At 49.0% G+C, this 27,635-nt stretch overlaps 1 protein-coding gene across 7 annotated transcripts in view; it reads left to right on the forward strand.

Annotated features, from left to right (window-relative positions):
- PDE4B (phosphodiesterase 4B) overlaps positions 1 to 27,635 on the forward strand; it is a 325,166-nt gene that overhangs the window by 290,272 nt on the left and 7,259 nt on the right. For 6 of the 7 annotated variants that reach the window (XM_038752358.1, XM_038752359.1, XM_038752356.1 and 3 more), the window contains 7 exons: positions 13,465 to 13,558; positions 18,481 to 18,659; positions 20,507 to 20,605; positions 21,823 to 21,987; positions 24,353 to 24,452; positions 26,416 to 26,570; positions 27,226 to 27,348. In XM_038752358.1, coding sequence (XP_038608286.1) covers positions 13,465 to 13,558; positions 18,481 to 18,659; positions 20,507 to 20,605; positions 21,823 to 21,987; positions 24,353 to 24,452; positions 26,416 to 26,570; positions 27,226 to 27,348 — 915 coding nt within the window. Of the gene's footprint in view, positions 1 to 11,938; positions 12,739 to 13,464; positions 13,559 to 18,480; positions 18,660 to 20,506; positions 20,606 to 21,822; positions 21,988 to 24,352; positions 24,453 to 26,415; positions 26,571 to 27,225; positions 27,349 to 27,635 lie in introns of those variants that run through there. The other variant, XM_038752362.1, reaches the window with a different exon arrangement.

Here is a 27,635-nt window from a genome sequence, read left to right on the forward strand (position 1 = left end):
TAATCCCCATTTTACAGATGAGATAACTGAGGCCCAGAGAAGTGACTTGCCCAAGGTCACACAGCAGACATTGAGGAGTCATCCCCTTTGAGACTCCTTTCCCTTTCCAAGCTCCTGGCTATCCTCTCCATCTCCCCAAAAAGTACTGGGGTTTTGATCCGGAGCAGAGATCTGCTTCAAAAGGCACAGATTGGCAGGGCGGCAGATAGATGTAAGCATACCTACAAACAGAGGCACCCAAGTGAATGAATGCACGCATATTCAAATGCTGGCAGAAGAATATGCAAACTCGGGGGATGGGAGGGGGCAGAGAGGGTGAATACCAAGCACCCCCATTTACATAGTTTTAGGATTCCAGGGTTTCCAAGGGATACAGCTGGAAAAAAATTCCCATGCATAAAATAGACATTCCGGGAAAATTCTTACCTAACCGGCTAGTTCCCTTGAAATGCAGAGAGGGAGTAAACACCTGATGCAGGGGGATAGAGGGAAGGTCAGAGCGTTTGGGATGGAAAAGTAGAATGAAACGCACCCTCGGGCAAGAATGTAAAAATGTTCAGCTCATTCACCCCCTGTTTTCTTCCTTATTCTCCTTACTGCAAAATAATAATGAAACTGTTGATTATGGTAGTCATTCCATGTTGATTCTCTGCCAAGCCCTGTGCTAAGTGCTGAAGTAGATATGAACCAGTCACATTTGATCAGATTTGGTGTGGGGCTCACCATAGAAGAAGGAGAGCAGATATTTTATCCCCGTTTTACAGATGAGGAAACTGAGGCCCAGAGAGGTTAAACGACTGGTCCAAGGTCACACAGCGGATCAGAGCAGAGCTGGAACTGAAACCCAGGTTTCCTGGCTCCCAGGAGTCTCTTACCATGAAGCAATGCTGCCTAAGAGTGAAGGTTCAAATGAAAGAGAAATGAAGAAAGATTTTTGATTCCTGGGTGGGTTTGGGCCTGTAGCTGACTATGGGAGACTAGAGTGGGAGAGCTCAGGCATTCTGGGAGTTTGTTAGGGGTCCAGAGCTCGGGGATTTTGCGTGGGGATTGGGGGCGGCTGTGGCAGAGCTTTGAAGAGCTGATGGAGATGGAAGGCAGATCCTGGCCTGGGTTGGCGAGGGTGTGAGTGATAGCTGACCCCATTCCCCCTTTTAGACTGTGAGCCCACTGTTGGGTAGGGACTGTCTCTATATGTTGCCAACTTGTACTTCCCAAGCGCTTAGTACAGTGCTCTGCACACAGTAAGTGCTCAATAAATACAATTGATGATGATGATTGATGATGATTCCCTCTTCTCCCCATTGCCACCTTCCCGGGACCAGTGAGGACAACCTCATCCTCCCTGGGCCATCTCAGGAGGCTGGGCTGGCTCTCCACTCAGCCAGGACTTCATTGGGAAAGAAAGTAAATATTGATTCCCGTCCACTCTCCTGGCAGCCACCGCCTGGAAAATTTCTCCCTGGCTGGTTCCCCATGGGACTTTGAGAGGAGTCTGGTTGATTGGTTTCCACAAAGCAGGAAGCCATCTGCCCCTCTCCCAGGGGACTATTCCACCCACCCACAGACCCCGTTTGCTAGCATCCCTCCGCAATGCTCCTACTCCCTCCATTCAGGATTTTGTTTATGCCTGTTCCGGACACTCACAGAAGAGTGTCATAGAAGAAACTGGGGCATAATGAAGTGACTTGCCCAAGGTCACACAGCCGAAATGTGGCAGAGCTGGGGTTAGAATCCTGGTCCTCCGACTCCCAGGCCTGGTCTCTATCCCCTGAGCCACGCTGCTTCCCTCAAGAAAAGAAAGAAAACTGCGGAGCCTTCTGTAGGCCACTTTTCATTCATTCCATGACATTTATTGAGCACCCATTGAGTGCACAACATTCATTCAATCGTATTTATTGAGCGCTTACTGTGTGCAGGGCACTGTACTAAGCGCTTGGGAAGTACAAGTTGGAAACATATAAAGATGCACTGTACCAAGCGCTGGGCAAAGTTGTCCAGAAGCGAGGCACACACTCCCTGCCCACAGATGGCTTACAACCCACTGGAGGAGATGGACTGAGTCCTGAATAGTGGGAACAGGAGGAAGAACAAATAAACTACAGGATCGCCACAGGCATGTCAGTACCAGATAGATATCTGAGTAAATAATTAACTTAACAACTGAGCCCCCCCACCCCCAACCAACTGCCATTTCCGTGCCTCATCATCATCATCATAATTATGGTACTTGTTGAGCCCTTACTATGTGCCAAGAACTGTACTAACCACTTAGGTAGATACAAGGTAACCATGTGTTTTTTTAATGGCATTTATGTGCAAAGCACTGTTCTAAGCACTGGGGAGGTTACAAGGCGATCAGGTTGTCCCACAGGGGGCTCACAGTCTTCATCCCCACTGTACAGATGAGGGAACTGAGGCACAGAGAAGTCAAGTGACTTGACCAAAGTCACACAGCTGACAATTGGCAGAGCCGGGATTTGCACCCATGACTTCTGACTCCAAAGCCCGTGCTCTTTCCAATGAGCCACGCTTGTTGGACACAGTCCCTGTCCACATGGGACTCAGTCTTCATCCCCGTTTTCCAGATGAGGTAACTGAGGCACACAAGTGAAGTGACTTGCCCAAGGCCTCACAGCAGACAAGTGCAGAGCTGGGATTAGAGCCCTTATCACTTAGTATTAGATCACTTCTTGGCCATTGGTATGAACCTGGGAGGATCAACGGCAGCTGGAGGAGTGAGATGTCTCACATTGTTGCATTGTCCTCAGCACATGGGTTTATCCAGCACTTAGTACAGTGTCTCCAGTGCTTAGTGCAGTGTCTGGCACATAGGAAGCACTTAATAGAGAAGCAGCGTGGCTCAATGGAAAGAACACGAGCTTTGGAGTCAGAGGTCATGGATTCAAATCCCAGCTCCGCCAATTGTCAGCTGTGTGACTTTGGACAAGTCACTTCACTTCTGTGTTCCTCAGTTCCCTCATCTGTAAAATGGAAATTAAGGCTGTGAGCCCCAAGGGGGACAACCGGATCACCTTGTAACCTCCCCAGCGCTTAGAACAGTGCTTTGCACATAGTAAGCACTTAATAAATGCCATCATCATTATTATTATTAATAATAAATACCATAATTATATGTAGAACCAGGCATTCAGTCAATGAGCATCTGAGCTGCTTACTTTATTTCTCTTATCTTTATGTCTCCCTTGTGGAGGCATCTTGTAGTCAAAGAACTTGTCTTCTGTTTTTGGTGGATTTGCCCAAGTGCTTAGTACAGCACTTTGCACCCAGAGGGTGCTCAGTAAATACCATTACCAGAACCAGCTCTGTTCACAGTAAGTGCTCAATAAGTACGATTGAATGAATGAACCAGGAGTTTGGCTCTCTCTATCTTGCCTCCCCCTTTAGACTGTAAGCTCGTCGTTTTTAGGCAGGGAACGTGTCTACCAATTCTGCTTCTAGTGTACTCTCGCAAACGCTCAGTGCAGTGCTCTGCACACAATAAGTGCTCAGTAAATGTGATTGATCGGAAGCAGCGTGGCTCAGTGGAAAGAGCATGGGCTTTGGAGTCAGAGGTCAGGGGTTCAAATCCCGGCTCCGTCAATTGTCAGCTGTGTGACTTTGGGCAAGTCATTTAACTTCTCTGGGCCTCAGTTACTTCATCTGTAAAATGGGGATTAAAACTGTGAGACCCCGAGGGACAACCTGATCACCTTGTAACCTCCCCAGCGCTTAGAACAATGCTTTGCATGTGGTAAGCGCTTAACAAATACTATCATTGTTATTATTATTGATCGATCGATTGCCAGCACGAGACCTTCAGTGGGAGCAGAGCGCCTCTGACCCCATCACGATCTCTCTGAGGTCACCGATCAGACTCAGGGTGCCAACCAAGCACGGCAGCTAGCATCGGACTGTTTCCAATTCCCTTTGTCGCCCTGGCTGGCTTCCAGATTCTGGCCTCCAGGGCACGGAAAGCCTTCAGTTTGTGGGGAGAGCCCCTACCCAGCCCAGAGGCTGAACAGCGTTGAACCTGGGAGTCAGAAAGTCATGGTTCCAAATCTGGGCTCCTCCACTAGTCTGCTGTGTGACCCTGGGCAAGTCACTTCACTTCTCTGGGCCTCAGTTACCTCATCTGTAAAACGGGGCTTAAGACGGTGAGCCCCATGCGGGACAGGGATTGAGTCCAACCTGATTTGCTTGTATCCACCCCAGTGCTTAGTACAGTGCCTGACACATTGTAAACACTTAAATACCATAATTAATCCCTCTACACTTTAAGCTTGTTGTGGACAGGGAATGTGTCTGTTTATTATTGTATGGTACTCTCCCAAGCACTTAATACAGTGCTCTTCACACAGTGAGTGCTCAGTAAATACAACTGAATAAACGAGCTGATGTATCAGTTTCTGGGAAAGAGTGTAGAGACTTTCTGGGATTCTGGAGTTTCCCCAGAAAGTGATCTCACCCTTCTGGTGCTTCCCCAGGACCAAGGGTTGTGGTGGTGGGTGGGGAGGTGTTGTCTGATAGGAAGGGTCTTGTCAGGAAAGAACCTGTACACTGTTAACCACCATCCCTTACCTCCCTAGGCGTTTCCTCATTCTCTTGGGGGCAGTTATGAAAGGGTACAAAATAGAGGAAATGCTTTTCCACCCAGCGGGAGGTGAGCGTCCAACTAGCTGTTAGCAGGGGAAGCTGGGAGAGTGGAAAACTTGGATAGCCTAGGAGAAGGTTGGGACGAACTCCTAAAGTCATGGGTGTGGAGGCAAACCTGGGCAGGGGGGAGAGGGGTCAGATTGATGCGTGATTAGCAGGCTGTGGTTTGTTCCTGGAGTGGGGAGTTTTGAGCTAGATATTAGGTGGTCCCTGTGGAGTCAGTAGTAATAATAATAATGATGGCACTTGTTAAACGCTTACTATGTGCCAGGCACTGTTCTGAGCACTGGAGGAGACACAAGTTAATCAGGTTGGACACAGTCCCTGTCCCACGTGGGGTTGACATTCTTAATCCCCATTTTACAGATGAGGTAACTGAGGCCCAGAGAAGTGAAGTGACTTGTCCCAGGTCATGCAGCTGACAGGTGGAGGAGCAGGGATTAGAACCCAGGTCCTTCTGAGTTCTCAGCCCATGCTCCATCCACCAAGCCAAACTGCTTCTCACTCAGGGAATGTCCAAGAGAAGGACAGGATACGTTCCTGACACACAAGAAGCTTGCACACTAATGGAGAAGCAGCCTGAAAATACATACAATCAATCAATCATATTTATTGAGCACTTACCATGTGCAGAGCACTGCACCAATCTCTTAGGAATGCACAATATAACAGGCATATTCGGTGCCGACAATAAGCTTACAGTCTAGACGGCGGGGGGAGACAGATGTTAATATGAATAAATAAATTACGGATATGTTTAAGTGTTCTGGGGCTGCGGGGTGGGGGGGTGTGCAGGGAGGATGAATAAAGAGAGCAGGTCAGGGCGATGCAGAAGGGAGTGGAAGAAAAGGAAAAGAGGGTTTAGTCAGGGAAGGCCTCTTGGAGGAGATGTGCATTCAGTAAGGCTTTGAATGGGGGGAAAGTAATAGTCTGTTGGACATAAAGAGGGAGGACATTCCAGGCCAGAGGCAGGATGTGGGTGAGAGGTCAGCGGTGAGATGGACGAGATGGAGCACAGCATGGCTCAGTGGAAAGAGCCCGGGCTTGGGAGTCAGAGGTCATGGGTTCTAATCCTGGCTCTACCACTTGTCAGCTGTGTGACTTTGGGCAAGTCACTTAACTTCTCTGAGTCTCAGTTAACTAGTCTGTAAAATGGGGAGTAAGACTGTGGGTCCACCCGTGGCCCAACCTGATCACCTTGTAGCCCCTCAGCACTTAGAACAGTGCTATGCACATAGTAAGTGCTTAACAAATGCCATCATTATTATTATTATGGAGGTCCAGTGAGTAGGTCGGTATTAGAGGAACGAAGGGTGCGGGCTGGATTGTAGTAGAGTAGCCAGGAAGGTGGGAGCAGATGGAGGAATCGGATTAGGTGTAATAATAATAATAATAATTATGGTATTTGTTAAGTGCTTACTATGTGCCAAGCACTGTTCAAAGCACTGGATGTAAGATTGGACAATTGATTATGCATTTACACATAAGAGCTGGGGAAAGGTACAAATGACTAGGCAGATGAGACGGAGCTGGTGAGGGATTTAGTGGCCCGGGCTGATGTCTGGTGGTCCAAGTAGTGCTCCTCTGTGACCTCTAGTCCAATAGACCCAGAGCTGCCCAGGGGCTGCGTTCAGTCAATCAATCCTATTTATTAAGCACTTTCTGTGAGCAGAGCACTGGACTAGGCATTTAGGATTATACAGTATAATAGAGTTGGTAAGCACATTCCCTGCCCACAACAAGCTTACACTCTAGAGAGGGGCGTTCGTCTTTGTAATAGCCACAGGAACGGCACAATCCCCACTCAAGGCCTGTTTCTTGGCCACAGGGAACTTACACTCTAATGAAAGCTTGTAAGATCTAGTAGTGGATGATCGGTTTGGAGACTGGGGTGGAGGCTCCCAGGTGAGGCTGCCTCCCTCCCTCTCTCCTCACCCCCATTTTCTTCCTCTTCTCCCTCCCTCTCCCCTCCCTTTCTTCCTCTCCTCCCTCCCTCTCTCCATAAATGTGTCTCATGGAAAAGCAGCATGGCCTAGTGGATAGAGCCCAGGCATGGGAGTCAGACAGTCATGGGTCCTAATCCCGGCTCTACCACTTGTCTGCTGTGTGGCCTTGGGCACATCGCTTCTCTGGGCCTCAGTTCTCTCGTCTGTAAAATGGGGATTAAGACCGTGAGCCCGGTGTGGGGCAGGAACTGTGTCCAACTCGACTTGCATCTATTCTCCACCGGTGCTCAGTACAACGGCTGCCACACAGTAAGCACTTAACAAATACCACAGTTATCATTGTTGTTATTATTGAAAATTTGTTGTCAGTGGGAGCGCCAATCTTGTCCGGTCGGACCAGACTTGTACCTCCAGGCTCGGGAGCAGGCTTCCAAGATGGTTTTCTTTATGTGAGGCTGGAACATAGTAAACAGATTCTATCTCTCCCCAAAAGATAAGCGTGCTGGACACACAGGTAATCCTGCTTTTTCAGAGTTACGGAAATAAAGGAATGTGCAAAATGCCATGCTAAACTGAGGTCCCCTCATGACCCCTTGGATATTGGCCACTCATAAGAAACCTTCTACTATACTGAATTCATTTCAACCCAATACCCCAAATCTGGTAAACAGCGTGTTTTGTTTTTTGAAACAGAGCAGTGTGGTCCAGTGGAAAGAGCAAGCACATGTGCATAAGAGTCAGAGACACAGATTCTAATCCCAGCTCTGCCTTATGGCATGCTGTGTGCCTTTGGATCAGGCATTTAAACTCTCTGGGTGGGCCTCAGTTTTTGCGTATGTTAAACGAGACTGAGAGGCCTGCCCTCACCCTCCTCTAAATGCATGAGCCACCAGGAGAGGACAGGAACCGGTTCTTAACTTGTATCTACTTCAGCGATGAGCACAGTGCTTGGCACTTAGTAGGTGCTCCATAAATACCATCATGCTTATCATCATCACACGTTTTTGTGGATTATAATAGAACAAAGATTTCCATCCCCATTGGAAGGCATGCTGGCAAAGCAAAACGTGTAAATTGGCATGGTAAAAACCATCCTAACAGTCGGGCCCCGGTACCTTGTATTTTCTATTATACGACTGATGAGACGTCAGGAAAATTGCCACTTAATGAAGGTGGTTTTTTCAGACCTAGAGCAAGGGCCCCACTCTGTCAGAGACCATGGGTTGGAGAAATCCAAACAATGGGAAATGAACTGGCTTCGGAGTCATTTTCTAATCCTCTCCCGGCATGTCGGAGAACGCACACCAAGTTATATATAAAGCCTCCCCTCCTTATCAGGAGGGGCGAGATTCCAAATCTGCGCTCTTCAACCTTGGAGTGTTTGTCATCTGGCCTGGATGGGATTTCTGAGTGGTTTTTTGAGAGGCTGGCTGACCCATTAGGAGCAATTACACACATTTTTAAAGAAGGTGTATTTTGGGTTGTCCGTTGAAAGGATTTCCAAGAAAGCGTGTCAGCAGCCCCAAGCCCTGAGGTTCGTCTCGAGTAGATGAGGAATCATTCTCCAGTTTCCAAACTCAAGACTCCACTTCACCAGATCATCCATGTTGAAGGTGTCAGGAGACCCGGGCGGCCGTGCCCATTAAAGACGTGGTGAATGTCTCTCGTGTCAGAATGGCCGTGATGTTTGAATCACAGTTTTTATGTCATCAGCGGGTGGCGTGTCAGAAATCCCAGGGAGGTTAATCGGATCGTGGTGTTTGGTTAGGTGGTCATTGAATGGGTAAGGAGCATGAATGGGGCCTGGTCTTTTCTGAATGAATGAGTGAATTTGATAAACGGTGGTCCTTGTGTGGAGAGCACTCTGCTAAGCACAGGGGTAGGTACAGTACAGATAGATCGGACACAGTCCCTAATAATAATGATAATAATAATAACAACAATGGTATTTAGTAATAATGATGATGGTATTTGTTAAGTGCTTACTATGTTCCAGGCACTGTATTCATTCATTCATTCAATCATATTTATTCAGTGCTTACTGTGTGCAGAGCACTGTACTAAGTGCTTGGGAAGTACAAGTCGGCAACATATAGCGACGGTCCCTACCCAACAATGGGCTCACAGTCTAGAAGGGGGAGACAGACAACAAAACAAAACATCCCACTGGGGTAGATACAAGCTAATCGGGTTGGACACAGTGCCTGTCCCAAAATGGGTTCACAGCAGTAGTAGTACTCTTAAGTGCTAACTTTTTTTATGGTATCTGTTAAGTGCTTACTATGTGCAGGCATTGTACTAAGCTCTGGGGTAGTTGCAAGATTTTCAGTTTGGACACAGTTCCTGTCCCACCTGGGGCTCACAGTCTCCTTCCTCATTTTACAGATGAGGTAACAGAGGCCCTGAAGTGAAGTGACTTGCCCAGTGTCACAGAGCAGACAAATGACAGGACCAGGGTTAGAACCCGGGCCCCTCTGACTCTAGGGCTCTTGCTCTCTCCACTAGGCCATGCTGTTTTTCCCGTTGCTCACTGTGTTCTGAGCACTGTACTGAGCGTGGGAAATTCATTTAGCTCAAAACTCCTTCTCGGCACTGCCCCACCACTGCCCCGCCACAAAGCCCCAAACACTCGCCCCTCCCCGGCAGCAGTACGGACAAAATAGCAAAGCAGTTGAGAAAGAGACAGTAACTGTCAGCGGCACCTCAGCTTGAGGAAAGTCGAAGCCAATAAAACAAATGGTTTTACCCAGGGAGTAGCTGCTTCCGAATTTCACCGTGGCTCTGCCCAGCACCATCAAATTACCAAGGGAAGTCTTTAAACAAGCATTGAATAACAACCTGGGTTAATTAAATCAATTGCAGGAAGGTGAGATCATGCAGTCCTTATTGTTGGAGCCGTAAAGCTGCCTTGCATTCACCTCAGCGCTTAGCACTGTGCTTGGCACATAGCAAGGCTTTAGTAATTACCATCAATCTTATTATTATCAGTAGTGGTAATTCACTGTAATAGGGTAAGTGGCGAAAAGGTCAAGGCTCAGTAGCCATTTAGAAAAGCGCTGAAAGCAATCTCTCAATAGTATTTATTGAGCGTTTATTCTGTGCAGAGCACTTTATTATGTGCCCTTGTTGTACAAAGTTACTCTCATTGTGGGCAGGGAATGTGTCTGTTGTATCGCTATGGCATACTCTCCCAAGTGTTTAGTGCAGTGCTCTGCACATGGTAATAATAATAATAATAATGGCATTTATTAAGCGCTTACTATGTGCAAAGCACTGTTCTAAGCGCTGGGAAGGTTACAAGGTGATCAGGTTGTCCCACATGGGGCTCACGGTCTTAATCCCCATTTTACAGATGAGGGAACTGAGGCACAGAGAAGTTAAGTGACTTGTCCAAAGTCACACTGCTGACAAGTGGTGGAGCCAGGTAAAAGCTCAATAAGTATGACTGGCTGACTGCAAGAGGGTTAGTAGAAATGATCCCTGCCTTCAAGCAGCTTGCAGTCTAGTGGATCATAGAACTATTTGGGGAGGGAAGGAGAGCGCAGGTATCTTATCCCAGTTTGACAGATAAGGTGACTGAGGCCCAGAGAGGTTAGGCGGGCTGACCAGAGTCCCACAGCGGGCCGGTGACAGAGCTGGGATTAGTGCCCAGGCCTCCTGACTCCAAATCCTGTGCTCTTCCCTGCCCCCACAGACTGGGCTGTCTCCTCAGGACTGGATCTGCAGTGCTGTGCCACCTGGGTAATTCCTGGCACAAGAGGACTCTTTGCTGGCGATGAAGAGGAGACGGCCCCTCCCAAACGTTTTTAACGGGAAGCTCACCCATTGGCCGATAAGCACATTTCCCCATTTCCCCACCTCTGGGATGGGGCCAGGGAGGAGGAGGGAACCTGGAATTGGGAAAGGGTACAAAAGCCCAGGAAGCAGCCGGGCCCCAGGCTGTCTCTTCAAGTTAACCCGGTTCGTACCAGCATGGACTTCTGGATAGAGCCCGGGTTTGAGAGTCAGAAGGACCCGAGTTCTAATCCCGGCTCCGCTACTTGTCTGCTGTGTGACCTCAGGCGAGTCACTTAACTGTGCTGTGCCTCAGTTCCCTCATCTTGTAAAATAGCTGGGTCTTGGACCATATCCAACCTGGTTAGCTTGTATCTACCCCAGTGCTTAGTACAGTGCCTGGCTCATTGTAAGTGCTTAACAGATACCTCCAAAAAAGGTTCCTGAGTCTGTCGGCCGGCTCCCCCGACCCGTCCCCTGCCCCAACCTGTGATCCCCCTCTAGCAGCTAGGCTATCAGGACTCCAGGGGGACGGTGGTCAATCCCCCCAGGTGAAGATGGGCTTCCTCTGACTTAGCCCAAGCCATCTGACACCGGGTGTGAGCATCTCGGGGCAGAGCCTGGCGCCTGAGTTCTTTAGTGGGGGAAGAGGGGTGGTGCGTGATGCTAATCTGAAGGGAAACCTCTCAGTCAAGGAAGCCAGTTGCCATGTGATGCCGTTGCCATGGCACTTGGATATTCTCCCGACTTGCTGTACTTGAACTCCTGGAGGTTGGGGGAGAGCTGGGAGATTGCAGGGGAGAGGGGGATGGAAGGTATCTGCGGCAGGGATAGCGCCTCAACTTCATGTCTGGTCTCCCACACCTCCAGGAGAGCACAGCGGGGAGGGGAAGGGAGAGGACTGGGGGAGGGGGAGTGAGGGAGAGAAGGAAGGAGGAGGGAAAAGCCAGAGAAAGCAAGGGAAGGAAATCCAGTTAACGGTTCAACCAGAACCACTGAGTAGAGAAAATCGCTTCCTCTGTTCGACAGGCTATAACGGGCGGTGTGAAGCACAGTGCTAAGATCCTGGCCCTGATGCCTGATCACAAGCCATTTGTCATCCCTTTGTACCCTACGTCCTCAATAAACGGGGCCGAATGGAAGGTAGGGTCCCAAGGGGGCCCGGACCCCAGGCTGTGCCTTTGGTCTAAATGCGTAGGTGAGGGAAAGTCTCGGTGGGCCGGACGATGACTTTCAGAGCCCCCAAAAGAGACTCACGTGGTGTGGATGGTCCTGGCTGGGACCCTCTGGCAGGCCCCAGAGAAGCAGCGCAGGCCTGGGGAGTCAGGAGGTCATGGGATCCCAGCTCAGCCGCTTGTCTGCCCTGTGACTGGGGGCAAGTTACTTTCCTTCTCTGGGCCTCAGTTCCCGCATCCGTAGAATGGGGATTGAGACCGTCAGCCCCATGTGGGACAGGGACTGTGTCTGACTCGATTTGCTTGTGTCCACCCCAGCGCTTAGCGCAGGGTCTGGCAAATAGTAAGCGCTTAATGGATACCACGATTATTATCATTATCCTTTATGGGAATGAAGCCGACCGGTGTAATCTCTCAGAAACACCCATTTAGCCGTGGCGAACCAAGCCGGAAAAAATCTCTGATCTCCCTGGCTGGGGATTTGGGGCCCAGAGAGGTCAGGGCCAGGCTTCTGCCCAGAAGAGATGGTTAACCACCGATCCCCAGGGACAGCTGGCTGCACTGAACGTGCGCACCCTGAGTGATCGTTTGGTTCCAAGCCAGCAAGGGTTAAAGAACACCTAACTGCTAGGAGTGAACAGAGCTGAGAGAGAGAGAGAGCGTGCGGGAGGCACACACCACACACACCCATCCAGACACACACAGACACAGACACACACAGAGCATTAGAGCCAGAGGGGGAGGGTGTCTACTTTGGAGCTCCTTAAACATGCCCAGGGTTTCCTCCATTTTCATCTTCCCTGAACTGCCATCCCTCTCAAGAGGGAACCATCGCTGCTCCCTCGAATAGGTGAGCCAGGCAGGACGCGACGACCACAGGAGCCCCTGCGGCAGCTCCGGACGATTCCGGATTCCCCAGGGCTTGGCGGCAGCTGGCCGGAGGCAGGTGGCCGGATTCAGGCGAAGGCAGCTTCGGGCAGTCCCCCCTGCCCGCCCTCTCCAGCTGGCCGGCAGCCCATCTTCGTGGGAAATCTCCGCCGCTTCTGATTGGGGTCCCTTGTCCATTTTGGAATTCTCTCTCTCTCCGCCCCGCCGCCGCACGTTCGTTCTCGGGGAGCTGCAGACCCTCGGGGCACTCCAAAATGCCGGAGGCGAACTATTTGTTGTCTGTATCTTGGGGTTACATCAAGGTGGGTGAAAATGTCAGAAGACAGTGAGTCCATGAGTCTCTTGTGTGTTGTGTGTGTGTGTGTGTTATGTGTGTTTGGAGAGAGAGGCTGAAAGCCATATCTTTCGTTCCTACCTGGAAATTAAGTTCATGGTTTAAGACACTTTTTTTGGCATTTCGCAATGAGATATTTGATTGCATCTGTGGTTCATGAGAATCCCCTGTGTGTACTGCTGCTCTCCCCCTAACACTGTTACCCATATCCCCGTTCCTCCCCAACCTTCCTCCTAGAGCAGTTGGGGTTTTCTCACATTCTGTCTGGAGGAGAGATCTTGACTTCCCCTGAATAGGTGAGAGCCACTTAATTCCCTTTCAGAGTTCATTGCCACAAAACGAAATGGTCCTCGAAAATCTTACTCAGCAGCCAGTCAGCCGTCCAAATGCATTTCCCCAAACCCGCTTGGGGAAAAGGTCTCTGTTCCTTGCATCTCCACAAAGAGCCCCGGACGTTCCAACCTTAAGGAATTGGGTTTCCTTTTCCCAAGGGGCCGGCAGATCCTGACTCATTCGGGGGTTTTTATTGGTTTCTATGTGCACAAAACCTCCCAGAACCTGTTGTACTTTCTTCCTGTTTGGAGTCCCTCCCTCCCCAGGGTCCCCGCGGGGGAAAAAAGACAGAAATCTTTTCACTAGGGCTTTGGGTCCCTTGTTCAGATTGATTGAGTGACTTCTTTCTCCCCCCAAACAGTTCAAGAGAATGCTGAACCGCGAGCTGACCCACCTGTCCGAGATGAGCCGGTCTGGGAACCAGGTTTCTGAATACATTTCCAACACATTCTTAGGTAAGGCAAATTCCGGGGCCCTCCTGGTCCACTGAGGCAGGATTCCTCAGTAACAAGTCTCCTCCTCCTCATCTTCCTCTTTCTCCTCCCCCTCCTCTTTCTCTTCCTCCTCAGAGGGCCCTCAGTGTCTGGCATCATATTCTTGCAGCTAGCTGGCTTAGGCACAGTTTTCCTACCTGGGCATTCATTCATTCTCGATGACCTAGGTTGAAGCAGCATGGCTTAGTGGACAGAGCACAGGCCCTGGGAGTCAGGGGACCTGGGTTCTAATTCTGGCTCTGCTACGTGTCTGCTGTGTGACCTTGTGCAAGTGACTTCACTTCTCTGATCCTCAGTTACCTCAACTGTAAAATGGGGATTGAGACTGTGAGCCCCATTTGGGACAGGGACTGTGTCCAACCTGATTAACGTGTATCTACCCCAGCACTTAGAACAGTGCTTGGCATGTATTAAGTGCTTAATAAGTACTATTATTATTATTGTTATTATTACGGGGAGATAGGAGAGCAGGGCAGGAGAGGGGATGATTTCAAGTAGTCAGTTTTGAAGCAAAATTAACATAATGTTCAAATAAGAATATTCCCAAGGTTCCTACTAAAACAAAGGAGTTTTCCTCAGGGCTCAGCCAGCCTTCTGTATGTCACTCCAAAAACTTTGGGACTTTAGAAAACCTCTTTAGGCTACGACAAAAAAATAAAAAATGTCATCACCCCACCTTCCCAGTTTGGCCATTCTGCTTCCAGCAGTTTCATTTCCCAACAGATTGGTCCGAATCGTGACCCCGGGCTCCTTCAGAAAAGCCCCGGTGTCTGTTTTCCATATGGTTTGGAAAACGGGCTGCCTCATCAGCTGCCTCACCATCCATTTTTCCGTGACAATTTGGGGTGCCCCCGCCAAGCCCCACCATGGGTTGGGCTAAACCGGTGAGACTGGTTTAGTGAAGCTGGCAGGATTGGGTGACCTCCCCAGTCGATCATTTGGTAGTGCTTGCTGAGCACCTGCTGTGTGTGCAGAGCACTGGGGGAGCCCTCGGGAGAGTGCGACAAATAGACACTTTCAGGCCCTGCTCTCAAGGAGCTCGCGGCCTAGCCGCGGAGACAGACAGTGAATTAATTCAGCGATCGAGGGGGAAAGGGGATAAGGAGATGAGTTAGAGCTAGGGTAGTGGCACCTTGGGACCCCCTAGCATAGCAACACTTGCTCTCTGTTCCCATGGTACCCCTCCCTCCCCAGGGGGAGAAGGGGCTGGGCGACTCAGGGCCTGAACCGCTCCTGTGGCTGTCATGGCCCAGAGGGAAGAAGGCAAAGGGGAAAGCGGGCAGGGGCAGGTGTTTGCATTTTTGAAATGGGATGGTGAAGCCAAATGGAACCACAATTCCCATGTTGTAAGGGTGATGGTCAGCTTGTTGGTTGGAGTTTACTTTCTGTGTTGCACTGAGAAGATAGACATTCATGTGCCACCTCTGAGAAACTGGGGATAAGCTTGTTATGGGCAGGGAACATGTCCACTAAGTCTGTTGTATTGTACTCCCCCAAGTGCTTAGCGCAGTGCACTGCACATAGTAAGTGCTCAATAAATACGATTGATTGATTGATTGACTGATTGACAGGACTGGCTGGCCCGGCCTGCTGCCTTCATGCCCCTGCAGCTGATTAAAGGAATGCTTTAAGGACTTGATGAGCCAAGGTGCAAGATGGTAGTGTCTAGGTTAAGTACGTTCCGCTCAATCCGTCAGCGATAGATTGAATTCTGAAGCTCTGGAGGAGATAAACCAGAGGAATTTGCCACTGTAGAGGCCCTTCACTGAGCAAGAGCGCCAGAAATGCAGCCTCGCTCTTCAGCAAGCATTTGTTCGTCTCTGGTGTTCGGCCCAGATTTTGTATATGACCTCACCCAGGAGGAGCAGATATTCCGGATCCAGACCCCGAAAGCGTTGGGTGGAATGGGTAAACCGGGGCCTAGGCTGAGCTCCCTGGCATTCCTGGAGCTCCGCATTGAACCGAAGTTGGGGTGGAGAGAGAGATCCCGCGGAGGGAAACTCCTTCGGCCTCCAGCCATGCCTCTTTGTGAGTGACTGAGGAGGAGGGAGAGCACTTCATTCTCTTGCTGCTGAAGGGCTCACTGTAATTAAGCAGAGAAAAAATGGAGCTTCTGCTGCTGCTGCCATCTCCATTGACATCATTCTGCCTAGATCCGGGCCCGAGAGACCGAATATGCCCAACTGACAGCACTGGGCAGAGGCTGGCTGCAGAAAGAAAGCCAGTCCACTGTCGCCTTTATATGTTTTAACACAAGAAGATATGATGGTCACAGAAAGGGTGGAAAGGCCCGATTAACCACGAGGGGAGGTGAAAGGCATGTCTGCTCTTATATAGAGAAAACCTTTCAAGTCAGTGGCCTCAGCGGGCTCAGTTGGGAGTTTCTGCAGCCCCCAGGACTAGTCGAGCAGACAGTCATGATGGGGAGAGGGTATCGGGATTACCATAAGAGTGACTGGCGGATGCCAGCCTGAATGAATTGCTCCCGACGGACCAGTTGTCTTAAAATGAGTTCTTCACGGAGACAGTGGCCCGGAAGCTGACCTTTGACCTTAGGCTGAGAAAAAGCTTGGAGCCAATTAAGCCCCTGGTTGAGATCAGAGACATTACTCGTTTACTTCTATTAACGTCTGTCTCTCTAAACTGTAAACTCATTATGGGCAGGGAATGTGTCTACTGACTTTATTGTACTGTACTCTCCCAGGCACTTAGTACAGTGATCTGCACACAGTGAGCCCTCAGTAAATACCATTGATTGATTGACTGGGGGTTTGGCTTCCAGACAGGGTGAACCCCTCCCAGAGCAGGAGTGATGGCATTTATTGAGCACCCTCTGGGGGTAGTACACTGTAGTAATAATAATGGGGGCATTTTTTAAGCATTGACTATGTGCAGAGGACTGTAATAATAATAATAAGGATGGCATTTGTTAAGCCCTTACTATGTGCCAAACACTGTTCTAGTTGCTGGGGTAGATACAAGGTAATCAGGTTGTCCCACATGGGGCTCACAGTCTTAGTCCCCATTTTACAGATGAGGGGACTGAGGCACAGAGACTTGCCCAAGGTCACACAGCAGACAAGTGGCGGATTTGGGATTAGAACCCATGACCTCTGACTCCCAAGCTTGTGCTCTTTCCTCTAAGCCACGCTGCTTCTCCCACTAAGCACAGGCTAGATACAAGATCACCAGGTTGCATACAGTCCCTGTCCGCATGGGGCTCTCAGTCTAAGTATGAGTAAGTAGGACCTAATGTACTGTACTAAGCACTTGAGGTGTTTGTTCAGTCAATCAGTCAACTATATTTATTGAGTGTTCACAGTGTGCGGAGTACTGTACTAAGCACTTGGGAGAGTACAACACAACAATATAACAGCTACATTCCCTGCCCATGGTGAGTTTACAGTTTAGAAGCATTTGTATTCTTGTCTTCTCCTGTTCAAAGAAGAGACGTGACCCATCACTCTAACGGGAAGACAGCTGTGGTAATGTCTACCAATAAAGTAGCCAGGGTACGTGATTGACATAATTATAATAATGATGGCGTTTATTAAGCGCTTACTATGTGCAAAGCACTGTTCTAAGTGCTGGGGAGGTTACAAAGTGATCAGGTTGTCCCACAGGGGGCTCACAGTCTTAATCCCCATTTTACAGATGAGGGAACTGAGGCAAAGAGGAGTTAAGTGATTTGCCCAAAGTCACACAGCTGACAATTGGTGGAGCCGGGATTTGAACCCATAACCTCTGACTCCCAAGCCCGGGCTATTTCCACTGAGCCAGGCTGCTCCTCAACATGAAAATCTCTACCAGTAGAATAGACAGGGTATGTGATTGACATGGAAATCTCTACCAATAGAGGAGCCAGGGTAAGCGATTGACATGTTCAGTAAAACATCTTCGGCAGTAGACTAGTGGGTAGAGCACAGGCCTGGGGCTCAGAAGGTTCTAATCCCGATTCCACCACTTGTCTGCTGTGTGACCTTGGGTAAGTCACTTTACGTTTCTGCGCCTCAGTGACCTCATATGTAAAATGGGGATTGAAACTGTGAGCCCCAAGTGGGACAGGGACTGAGTCCGACCTGATTTGCTTGTATCCACCCCAGCACTTAGAACCATACCTGGCATAGAGTAAGCACTTAACAAACATCATGATTATTATTATTATTAACATGTGCACAATAGCAGGAGGAGCTGGCGGGCCAGGGCAGAATGGTCCGTCCGGTCCAGTCCAGCAGAGTGCCTGTGAGCCTCAGTATTGTTATCGAGCACGATATTATTTCGCTATCCTTTGCTTAAAGCCCAGAGAAAATCCTCTTGCCAAAGCCATTTCTTTCTCCTCGGCTTAATAAGAACTCTCAGAGCCCTGAAGGCAGTCAACTGAAGGCAGTTTATGTAGTTAAATGTCTGTCTCCCACTCTAGACTGGAACGAACATAGAATGAACCTTTTCATCTAAGTAGAAATGGTATTTAAACTCTAGACTGAAAGCTCCTTGTGGGCAGGGAGTGTGTCTTCCAACTCTGTTATATTGGGGAGGCAGCAATGTCCAGTGGAAAGTGCACAGGCCTGGGAATCATAGGACCTGGGTTTTAATACCGGCCCTGCCGTTTGCCTGCACTGCACACGATAAGCACTCAATAAATACAATTGATTAATTGGGCCTCCACGGAGCTCAGTGTACTGCACTAAGCGCTTGGGAAACGCAACAGACTCTGTTCCCTGTCCGATGGCCTGTGGATTGAGGATGTTCTTCTGTCGGGGTGTTGCATGATTGCTTGGCCTCCACCTTGGAGAAATCCTGCCACCAGGCACGCTTTCCCAAAACCAAAAGGCCCCTCAGCTGAGAGCTGCTGTGCCAAAGCCGCACCCTTTTCTGTCCTGCAGACAAACAGAACGACGTGGAGATCCCGTCACCCACGCAGAAAGACCGAGACAAAAAGAAGAAGCAGCAGCTCATGACCCAGATAAGTGGTGTGAAAAAGCTGATGCACAGCTCTAGTTTAAACAACACAAGCATCTCGCGCTTCGGGGTCAAAACGGAAAAAGAAGACCACCTGGCTAAGGTAGGTGGGGGGCTGGTGGGGGCTTGATGGGAGTCGGGGGGGCCCAGACACATTGTTGTTGGGTAGGGATTGTCTCTATTTGTTGCCGAATTGTGCTTTCCAAGTGCTCAGTACACGATTGAATGAATGAATGAATTCCCACAACGGTTCTCCAAAGAAAGTTTGCTGGGACCGCTCTGCAGGTCCCTTGACGTGTCTGTGGACATGAGTTTTAAAGTCAAGCTACCGACATCTGTCCGGGGCATGATGATCGCCATCCACTTCCTCTCCATCTCTTTCTTTTCATGGCCTTCTAGGATCTGATTTCTGCCCCCTTCAGTCCCCTGAGATCATCATCTATGAGCTCACCAATGATATCCTTGCCAAATCAAATGAACTGTATCGTGTCTTATTCCTCCTTGACCTCCTAGCTGCCTTCAACACTCTCTAACCTTGTTTTCCTGACACCCAACTCACCAGTTTCTCACTAACTTCTCTGGTTGGCTGATCTTTCTTTCTTGATCTCACTCTTGCTATTGGTGGGTGACCCTCAAGGCTGTGTTCTGGGTCTCTTCATCTCACTTTCCACAGACTCCCCCAGGGACCTCACCCACTCCCACAGATTGTTACCGTTTCTTCATGGATGATTCCCAAATCTACCTCTCCATTCAAATCTCAAATCTCTCAAATCCCTGCTCTGCCAATTGTCAGTAGCGTGACTTTGGGCAAGTCACCTAACTTCTCTGGGCCTCAGTTACCTCATCTGTAAAATGGGGATGAAGACTGTGAGCCCCCCGTGGGACAACCTGATCACCTTGTAACCTCCCCAGTGCTTAGAACAATACATATATATGTATGTATTCAGCCCTTACTGTGTACCAAGCACTCTGCTCAGCACTGGGGTGGATACGAGATGATTGGACAGGATACAATCCCATTCCTGAACGGCACTCATGATCTAAGAGGAGGTAAATTAGGCCTCTTAGTCCCATTTTTCATATGAGGAAACTGAGGCTCAGGGAAGTTAAGTGACTTCTCCAAGGTGGGCCAGTGGCAGATCCAGAAGTAGAACCCAGATCTCCTGACTCCCAGCCCCCTCCTCCCTTCCCAGAGGGTCCCGCTCTGGTTTCCTCCGAGTTCCCATCCTGTCCACGGCAAAGGGGTCCAGTTGGTGCCAAGCCGGAGAGTCGACAAATAAAGGAAGAGAAATTTGTCGGTCTTTGTCGGCGGTTGCTGGGGGCAGTTTGAAATTGCAACCGTTCTGTTCCCCAAGCCCTTCCTGCCCTGCTCAAAAAGAGGAAATTGGAGGGTGAGGGGGAGAGGAGATTTGCCTGCCAAAAGGGAGAGAGGTGGGAGGGAATGAAGGAAAGGTGTCTTGGCAGTCAGCAATGACAGGAGAACAGGCTACTGTGATGGCCTGACTGGAAAGTCCCTGGAAAAAAAATCCCCCAGTGTGGTCGAGGGACGGTTTTGCTTGAAGGATGCAAGCTCTTTGAACAGTGCTCTCCCAACAGTGTGAGGTCCGTAAATCAATCCATGGCATTTATTGAAAGCTTACTGTGTGCAGAGCACTGCACTGAGTGCTTGGAAGAGTACATCAGAGTTGGTAGACACCTTCCCCTACCCACAAGAAGCTTACAGTCCCAGTGAGCGAAAGAATGAATCAATCAGTGGTATTTATTGAGCACTTGCTGTGTGCAAAGCACTCTACTACGCTGTTAGGAGAGTACCTACTGTCCAACAGAGTAGGCAGACCCAATCCCCACCAATAAGGAGATCGCAAACTAGAGGAGGAACTTGCATGAATGAGTGAATTAATTAATTAATTAATTAATTAATCTTGCTAAATGAATTGACCTCTGTTACAGGAGCTTGAAGACCTGAACAAATGGGGACTAAATATCTTCAGAGTAGCTGGATATTCACACAACAGGCCCCTCACCTGCATCATGTATGCTATATTTCAGGTGAGTGGCATTTAATCAATCAATCAATCATTTATTGAGCGCTTACTGTGTGCGTAGCACTGTACTGAGTGCTTGGGGGAGTACAGAAGAAGCATGGCTCAGTGGAAAGAGCCCGGGCTTGGGAGTCAGAGGTCATGGGTTCTAATCCCAGCTCCGCCACTTGTCAGCTGTGTGACTTTGGGCAAGTCACTTCACTTCTCTGTGCCTTAGTTACTTCATCTGTAAAATGGGGATTAAGACTTTGAGCCCCACGTGGGACAACCTGATGACCTTGTATCCCCCCAGCGCTTAGAACAGTACTTGGCACATAGTAAGTGCTTAACAAATGCCATCATCATTATTATTATCATTATTATTACAATACAACTGAGTTGGTAGTCACATTCCCTGCCCACAATGAGCTTGCAGTCTTGAGGGAAAGACAAACGTAATATAAATAAATAAATTATGGATTTGGGCTTATGTGCTGAGGGAGAACTAAAGGGTACAAATCCAAGTATAAGAGCGATGCAGAAGGGTGTGGGAGAAGAGGAAACGAGTGCCTAGTCAGGGAAGGCTTCTAAGGAGATGTGCCTGGAATAAGACTGTGAAAGTGGGGAGAGTGATTGTCTGTCGGGTATGAAGAGGGAGGGTATTCCAGGCTGTTTTGTTTTGTTGTCTTCCCTCCCCCAGCCCCCGCCACATCTAAACTGTGAGCCCATTGTTGGGTAGGGATTGTCTCTATCTGTTACTGAATTTTACTTTCCAAGCGCTTAGTACAGTGCTCTACACACAGTAAGCGCTCAATAAATACAATTGAATGAATGAATGAATGTGGTGAGAGGTCAGTGGGGAGGTAGTTGAGATCATGGTAATGTGAGGAGGCTGGCATTAGAGAAGCAAGGTGTGCGGGCTGGGTTGCAGAAGGAGAGTAACGAGGTGAGGTGGGGGGGCAAGGGGATTGATGGCTTTCAAGTCAATGGTGAAGAGTTTCTGTTTGGTTTGGAGCTGGATGGGCAGCCAGTGGAGGAGTGGGGAAACATGAACTGACTGTTCTTTTAGAAAAACCATCTGGCCAACAGTGTGCAGTATGGACTGCAGTGGGGAGAGACAGGAAGTAGAAGGTCAGGAAGGAGACTGCTGCAGTAATCGAGGATAATTGAACCCTTCGTCGGCTCAGAACGGTCTTCCATCCCAATTTATCCCCTCCTTTAACTGGGCCTGTTTGTGGTAACCAGGAAAGGGACCTGCTGAAGACGTTCAAGATCTCGTCGGACACGTTTGTGACCTATATGATGACCCTGGAGGACCACTACCACTCCGACGTGGCGTACCATAACAGCCTGCATGCGGCAGATGTGGCCCAGTCAACTCACGTCCTCTTGTCAACACCGGCTCTTGATGTAAGTAGTTGCCACCTGCCTCTCTTGTCTGAGGTGGGCTTTCGGGGAGAGAAGCAGCATGGCCTAGTGGATAGAACACGGGCCTGGGATTCAGAAGGACATGGGTTCATTCATTCTTTCATTCATTCAATCATTCATTCATTCATTCAATCGTATTTATTGAGCCCTTACTGTGTGCAGAGCACCGTGCTAAGCGCTTGGGAAGTCCAAGTCAGCAACAGAGGTGGTCCCTACCCAACAATGGGTTCACAGTCTAGAAGGGGGAGAACAGACAAAACCAAACATGGGTTCTAATCCCGGCTCCGCCACTTGTCTGCCCAGTGACCATGGGCAAGTTGCTTCATTTCTCTGGGCTTCAGTTCCCCTGACTTCTAAGACTAGTGATCTGCCTCCAGAGAGGGTTCGGGGAGCACTGTGGACGAAGAAAGTGATCTCGTATGTTTATTCATTCATTCAATCATTTATTGATCACCTACTGTGTGCAGAGCACTGTACTAAGCCCTTAGAACGTACAGTTCAGCAACCAAAGGAGATAATCCCTACCCAACAACAGGCTCACAGTCTAGAAGGGGAGTATGTGGTTTTCATCGATGGTATTTACTGAGTACTGAGTGCTTACTCTGTGCAGAGCACTGTATTAAGTGCCTGGAAGAATACAATACAATAGAGGTGGCAGACGCATTTGCAGCCCACAAACTTACAGTCTAGAGGGAGATATGGACATTGATATAAATGAATAAATTAAGGGTATGTACATGAGTCTTACGGGGCTGAGGATTTTAGTTCTCTGCACTCAAATCAGGGCCTCCCTTGGATCTGAACCATCCTTCCCCTCCCTCATCCCCCCTTCCATGGCTGGTTTCAGGAATTTCAATGCCTGGAAGAGTTTGTATTCCTTCCTTGTCCTTGATATACTTCCAGGGCTGATTTGGGCAGGGGAGAATCTGATTTGGGGTTTAGGGATTGTGCATGTTAACCAGAGGACTAAGTCATCGTTTTTTCACCTCTTAGCCTTTTTCTTCAAAGAGTTATTCCAGCTATTGTTACTACCTTTTGTTGAGTGCTCAAGGGGTGAGCATTACTCTAAATCTAGAGCTCGTCCCTCTAGACCAGGAATCCACTGAGGACAGGGAACACATCTACCAAGCCTGTTGTCTCATACTCTCTCAAGTGCTTAATTCAGTGTTCTGCACACAGTAAGCTCTCAATAAACAGGATTGATTGCGACCGTCCCTGGCCTACACAGGGCACGTGATCTTAGCAGTAGGGAGAGAAGATTTCTGATCCCCATTTTCAGATGGTGAACCTGAGGCCCAGAGAGGCTATGTCATGCAGCAAGCCAGAGGCAGAGCAGGGATTACAGAAGCTTTTGTATCTCTTTACCTGATGAGAAATTGCCTCGTGAGTTTTCCTGTGTGGTTCTTATTGGAGTTCAACTTCAGTCAGTCAGTTGTATTTATTGAGCACTTACTCTGGGCAGAGCATTATATTAGGTGTTTGGGAGAGAGCAATAGAACAACAAAAAGACACTTTCCCTGCCCACTTGTCCCAGGCATATAAATAGGAGGGGGAAAACAGGTCAGACAGCGAGCTAGCGATGTGGCCCATGTCCTTCCTTCTGTCATTCATTCATTTAATCATATTTATTGAGCGCTTATGCTGTGCAAAGCACCATACTGAGCGCTTGTTCTTGAAGTGTCCCCGCTGGAGGAATTGTGGAGGTGCCTACATATGGCACCAGTGTCATATGGGTTGAGAGGGCTGCCATGCCGGGAGGTTTGACCGACCAAGGAAAATAGTGTAGGATGGCTACCTGACAAGGGCAGCAAAACTCTTAGCCTTTACTGAATACCCTCTGCATGCAGAGCACTGTACTGAGTGCCTGGGAGAGGGCAAGAGGTAGAAGACATGATCCCTTCTTTCTGGGAGCTTATGACTGAGCGGAAGAGACTGGCAAAAAATGAATGAGAGAAAAGCTGTCGATAGACAGTAGGGTGTGTAAGTCGATCTGTACAATGGGGTGGGGTGGGATGGCAGGGCGGACGTGTGTCGGTGACAGGGTGTGAGCAGGGGAGAAGGAAGATTAATCAGGGAAGATCTCTTGGGAGAAATGCCATTTCTAGAGAGTTACCTTTGAAGAGAGGTGGGAGTTCCGGGCAGAGGAGAGCCGTGAGGAAGAGAGCAGAGGTGGGAGGGATGAGAGAATGAGGCGTGATGAAATGGAAAGGTGTGTTTTAGTCCAATTTTAAATCACCCTTCCCTGCCCCCTCAAGACAGAATCATAAGGGGAAAACAGTTTGTTTCGACATTTCCTTGCCGCGGCCTCAACGGTGCTGTTGTTGAGTGCTGCCATTTTGTTTCCTAGGCGGTCTTCACCGATCTGGAAATTCTGGCAGCCATTTTTGCCGCCGCAATTCACGACGTGGATCATCCGGGAGTCTCCAATCAGTTTCTCATCAATACCAGTGAGTCTCTCCTCCCTCTCTCTCCCAGGGATAGGAAGTGTGGGGGATTCTGGGCTTGTTCAACCACTGTAAAATACACGCTGCGGCAGAGGCATCCCCGCCACTCCATTGAACTACCAAGGCCGGTGCTCGTCAGTGTTGGCCATCTTAAAAGCTCGGGCAGATCTACTGGGTGTTTTCTGTCTCCCAGTTTGTAACAATCAATCAATCAATCAATCAATCGTATTTATTGAGCACTTACTGTGTGCAGAGCACTGTACTAAGCGCTTGGGAAGTACAAGTTGGCAACATATAGAGACAGTACCTACCCAACAGTGGGCTCACATTCTAAATGGGGGAGACAGAGAACAAAACCAAACATACTAACAAAATAAAATAAATAGAATAGATATGTGCAAGTAAAATAAATAAATAAATAAAAAGTAATAAATATGTACAAACATATATACATATCGAGGGAATCATTCCCTAGGGAATCATTCAAGAAATCCACTTCCTGACCGGCCAGCTAGGGGCAAGCATGGCATTGCTGCTTATTTTCATTTGGGATACTGTAGGGAAGGAGGAGGGATGTTCAGTGGTCCAGCACTAACCATGAGGATGGATTAACACGGGGTCCGTCCACACCCTGGGGCCGCCCCTGGAGGTGGCATCCTGGTCTACTGGGTCCTACTCACTGTGGCATCATGGCTTATTGGCTTGTGCTTTTATGCCACAGGAGGGAAAACTTGGGCACCAGCCTCCTGCCAGTGCCTCCAAGGCTGGAGTCATCCTCTGACTGATCATTTGCAAGTACAATGGTACACTCTGTTCTCCCAGAATTCAATCAGTCATTTATTGAGCACTCACTGTGTGCAGAGCACTGTACAAAGTGCTTGGGAGAGTACAATATAACAATAAACAGACACATTCCCTGCCCACAGCAAGTTTACAGTCAGTGGGGGCTGTGTTGGTGACAGTTCCCCCTTTAAGGAATTCTCTCTGTATCAATCAATCCATCAATCAATCGTACATATGATAGTATGTACACATACAATTGATCAATGGTATTTGTTGAGAGCTTACTATGGGCCGAGAACTGTACTAAGCCCTCAGGAAAGAATATAACAGAATTAGCAGATGTTTTCCCTGCCCACAACCGTCACTTTTAATGCTGCAATCATGTTCTTTCCAGACAGCTGTGCCCAGTTAGCAGAAGTTTCCTTAATTCCCCAACAGAGTTCTGTCCAAATGACCCAGTGAAAACATGCTTTGGCAGCAACTGGGGTATTGGTTAAGTGCTTATCAGGTGCCAACTACTGCCCCTGATCAGTCCCTCAATCAAAAGCACTGTGTTCAGAGCACACTTGGCAGAAGCAGCATGGCGTAGTGGCTAGAGCCCAGGCCTGGGAGTTGGTAGGTCACGGGCTCGAATCCCAATTCCGCCAATTGTCTGTTGTGTCCCCTTGGGCAAGTCGATTCACTTCTCTGTGCTTCAGTTAGCTCATCTGTAAAATGGGGATTAGAGACTGTGAGCCCCATGTGGGACAAGGACTGTGTCCACCCTGATTTGCTTGCATCCACCCTAGCAATTAGTACAGTGCCTGGCACGAAGTAAGTGCTTAACAAATATCACAGTTATTATTATTAGAGGTATATTGCTGCTCTCAAAGAGAGTACAAATTTAATCAATCAATGGTATTTATTGAGCGCTTACTATATATAGAGTACTGCACTAAACACTTGGGAGGGTACACCACCACAGAATAATTGCAGTATTTGTTGAGTGCTTACTATGTGCTGGGCACTGTACCAAGGGCTGGGGTGGAGGCACATAAATTGGGTTGGGCAAGGAACCCAGGTCATGAGGGGTTCCAGTCCTGGGATCAAAAGTCCAAAGACATTTATAAACTAAGCCTTAGCTCTAGGCGATGAGATTTCCCCCTCCCCTGAGTTAAAACCAGAGAATGTTGTTCATTTTTAGATTCGGAGCTGGCCTTGATGTACAACGACGAATCGGTATTGGAGAACCACCACCTGGCTGTCGGCTTCAAACTGCTGCAGGAAGAGCACTGCGACATCTTCCAGAACCTGGCCAAGAAACAGCGCCAGACACTCCGCAAAATGGTGATCGACATGGTAAGGGCCTCAGTGACCCCCCCACCATGACCACTGACCCCCCGACTCAACCCTCCTTTCCTCTTCTCCCACTCCCTTCTGCATCGTCCTAGTTCGCTCCCTTTATTCATCCTCCCCTCCCAGCCCCACAGCACTTATGTCCATACCAATCATTTAATTGGTTCCTATTAATGTCGGTCTCCCCCTCTAGACTGTAAGCTCATTGTGGGCAGGGAACGTGTCATTGTACTTTCCCAAGCGCTTACTACAGTGCTCTGCATGGAGAAGCAGCGTGGCTCAGTGGAAAGAGCACAGGCTTTGGAGTCAGAGGTCATGGGTTCAAATACCGACTCCGCCGCTTGTCAGCTGTGTGACTTTGGGCAAGTCACTTCACTTCTCTGAGCCTCAGTTACCTCATCTGTAAAATGGGGATTAAGAGTGTGAGCCCCACGTGGGACAACCTGATCACCTTGTAACCTCCCCAGCACTTAGAACAGCACTTTACACATAGTAAGCGCTTAATAAATGCCATTATCATTTTTATAGAGTAAGCACTCAATAAATACGTTTGACTGACTGGTCCACCCCCTGCCACAGCGAGGAGGAGGACTACTTGGGGGACTGGTCAACTCATCCCGCTTAACTCACCCCCCTCCCTTTTCCCTTTGTGCCCAAGGTGTTGGCCACCGACATGTCCAAGCACATGAGTCTGCTGGCCGACCTCAAGACCATGGTGGAAACCAAAAAAGTCACAAGCTCGGGCGTCCTCCTCCTGGATAATTACACGGATCGGATACAGGTGAGTGTCAGTAGAGTGCCAAGCTCTGGTCTGCTAGGTTTGGGAGTCGAGGGCAAGTGCCCCAATGGGGATGCTGGCTCCCCATTGGCTCTGCCTGGGTGTCAGAAGGACCTGGGTTCTAATCCCAGCTCTGCCATTCATCTGCCGGGTGACCTTGAGCAAGTCACTTCATTTCTCTGTGCCTCAGTCACCTCCTCTGTAACATGGGGATTAAGACTGTGATCCCCATGTGGGACCTGGATTGTGTCCAACCTGATTAGCTTGTTTCTACCTCTGTGCTTAGTACA

The sequence above is a fragment of the Tachyglossus aculeatus genome, chromosome 10, assembly GCF_015852505.1.
Source record: "Tachyglossus aculeatus isolate mTacAcu1 chromosome 10, mTacAcu1.pri, whole genome shotgun sequence".
NCBI lineage: Eukaryota > Metazoa > Chordata > Mammalia > Monotremata > Tachyglossidae > Tachyglossus > Tachyglossus aculeatus.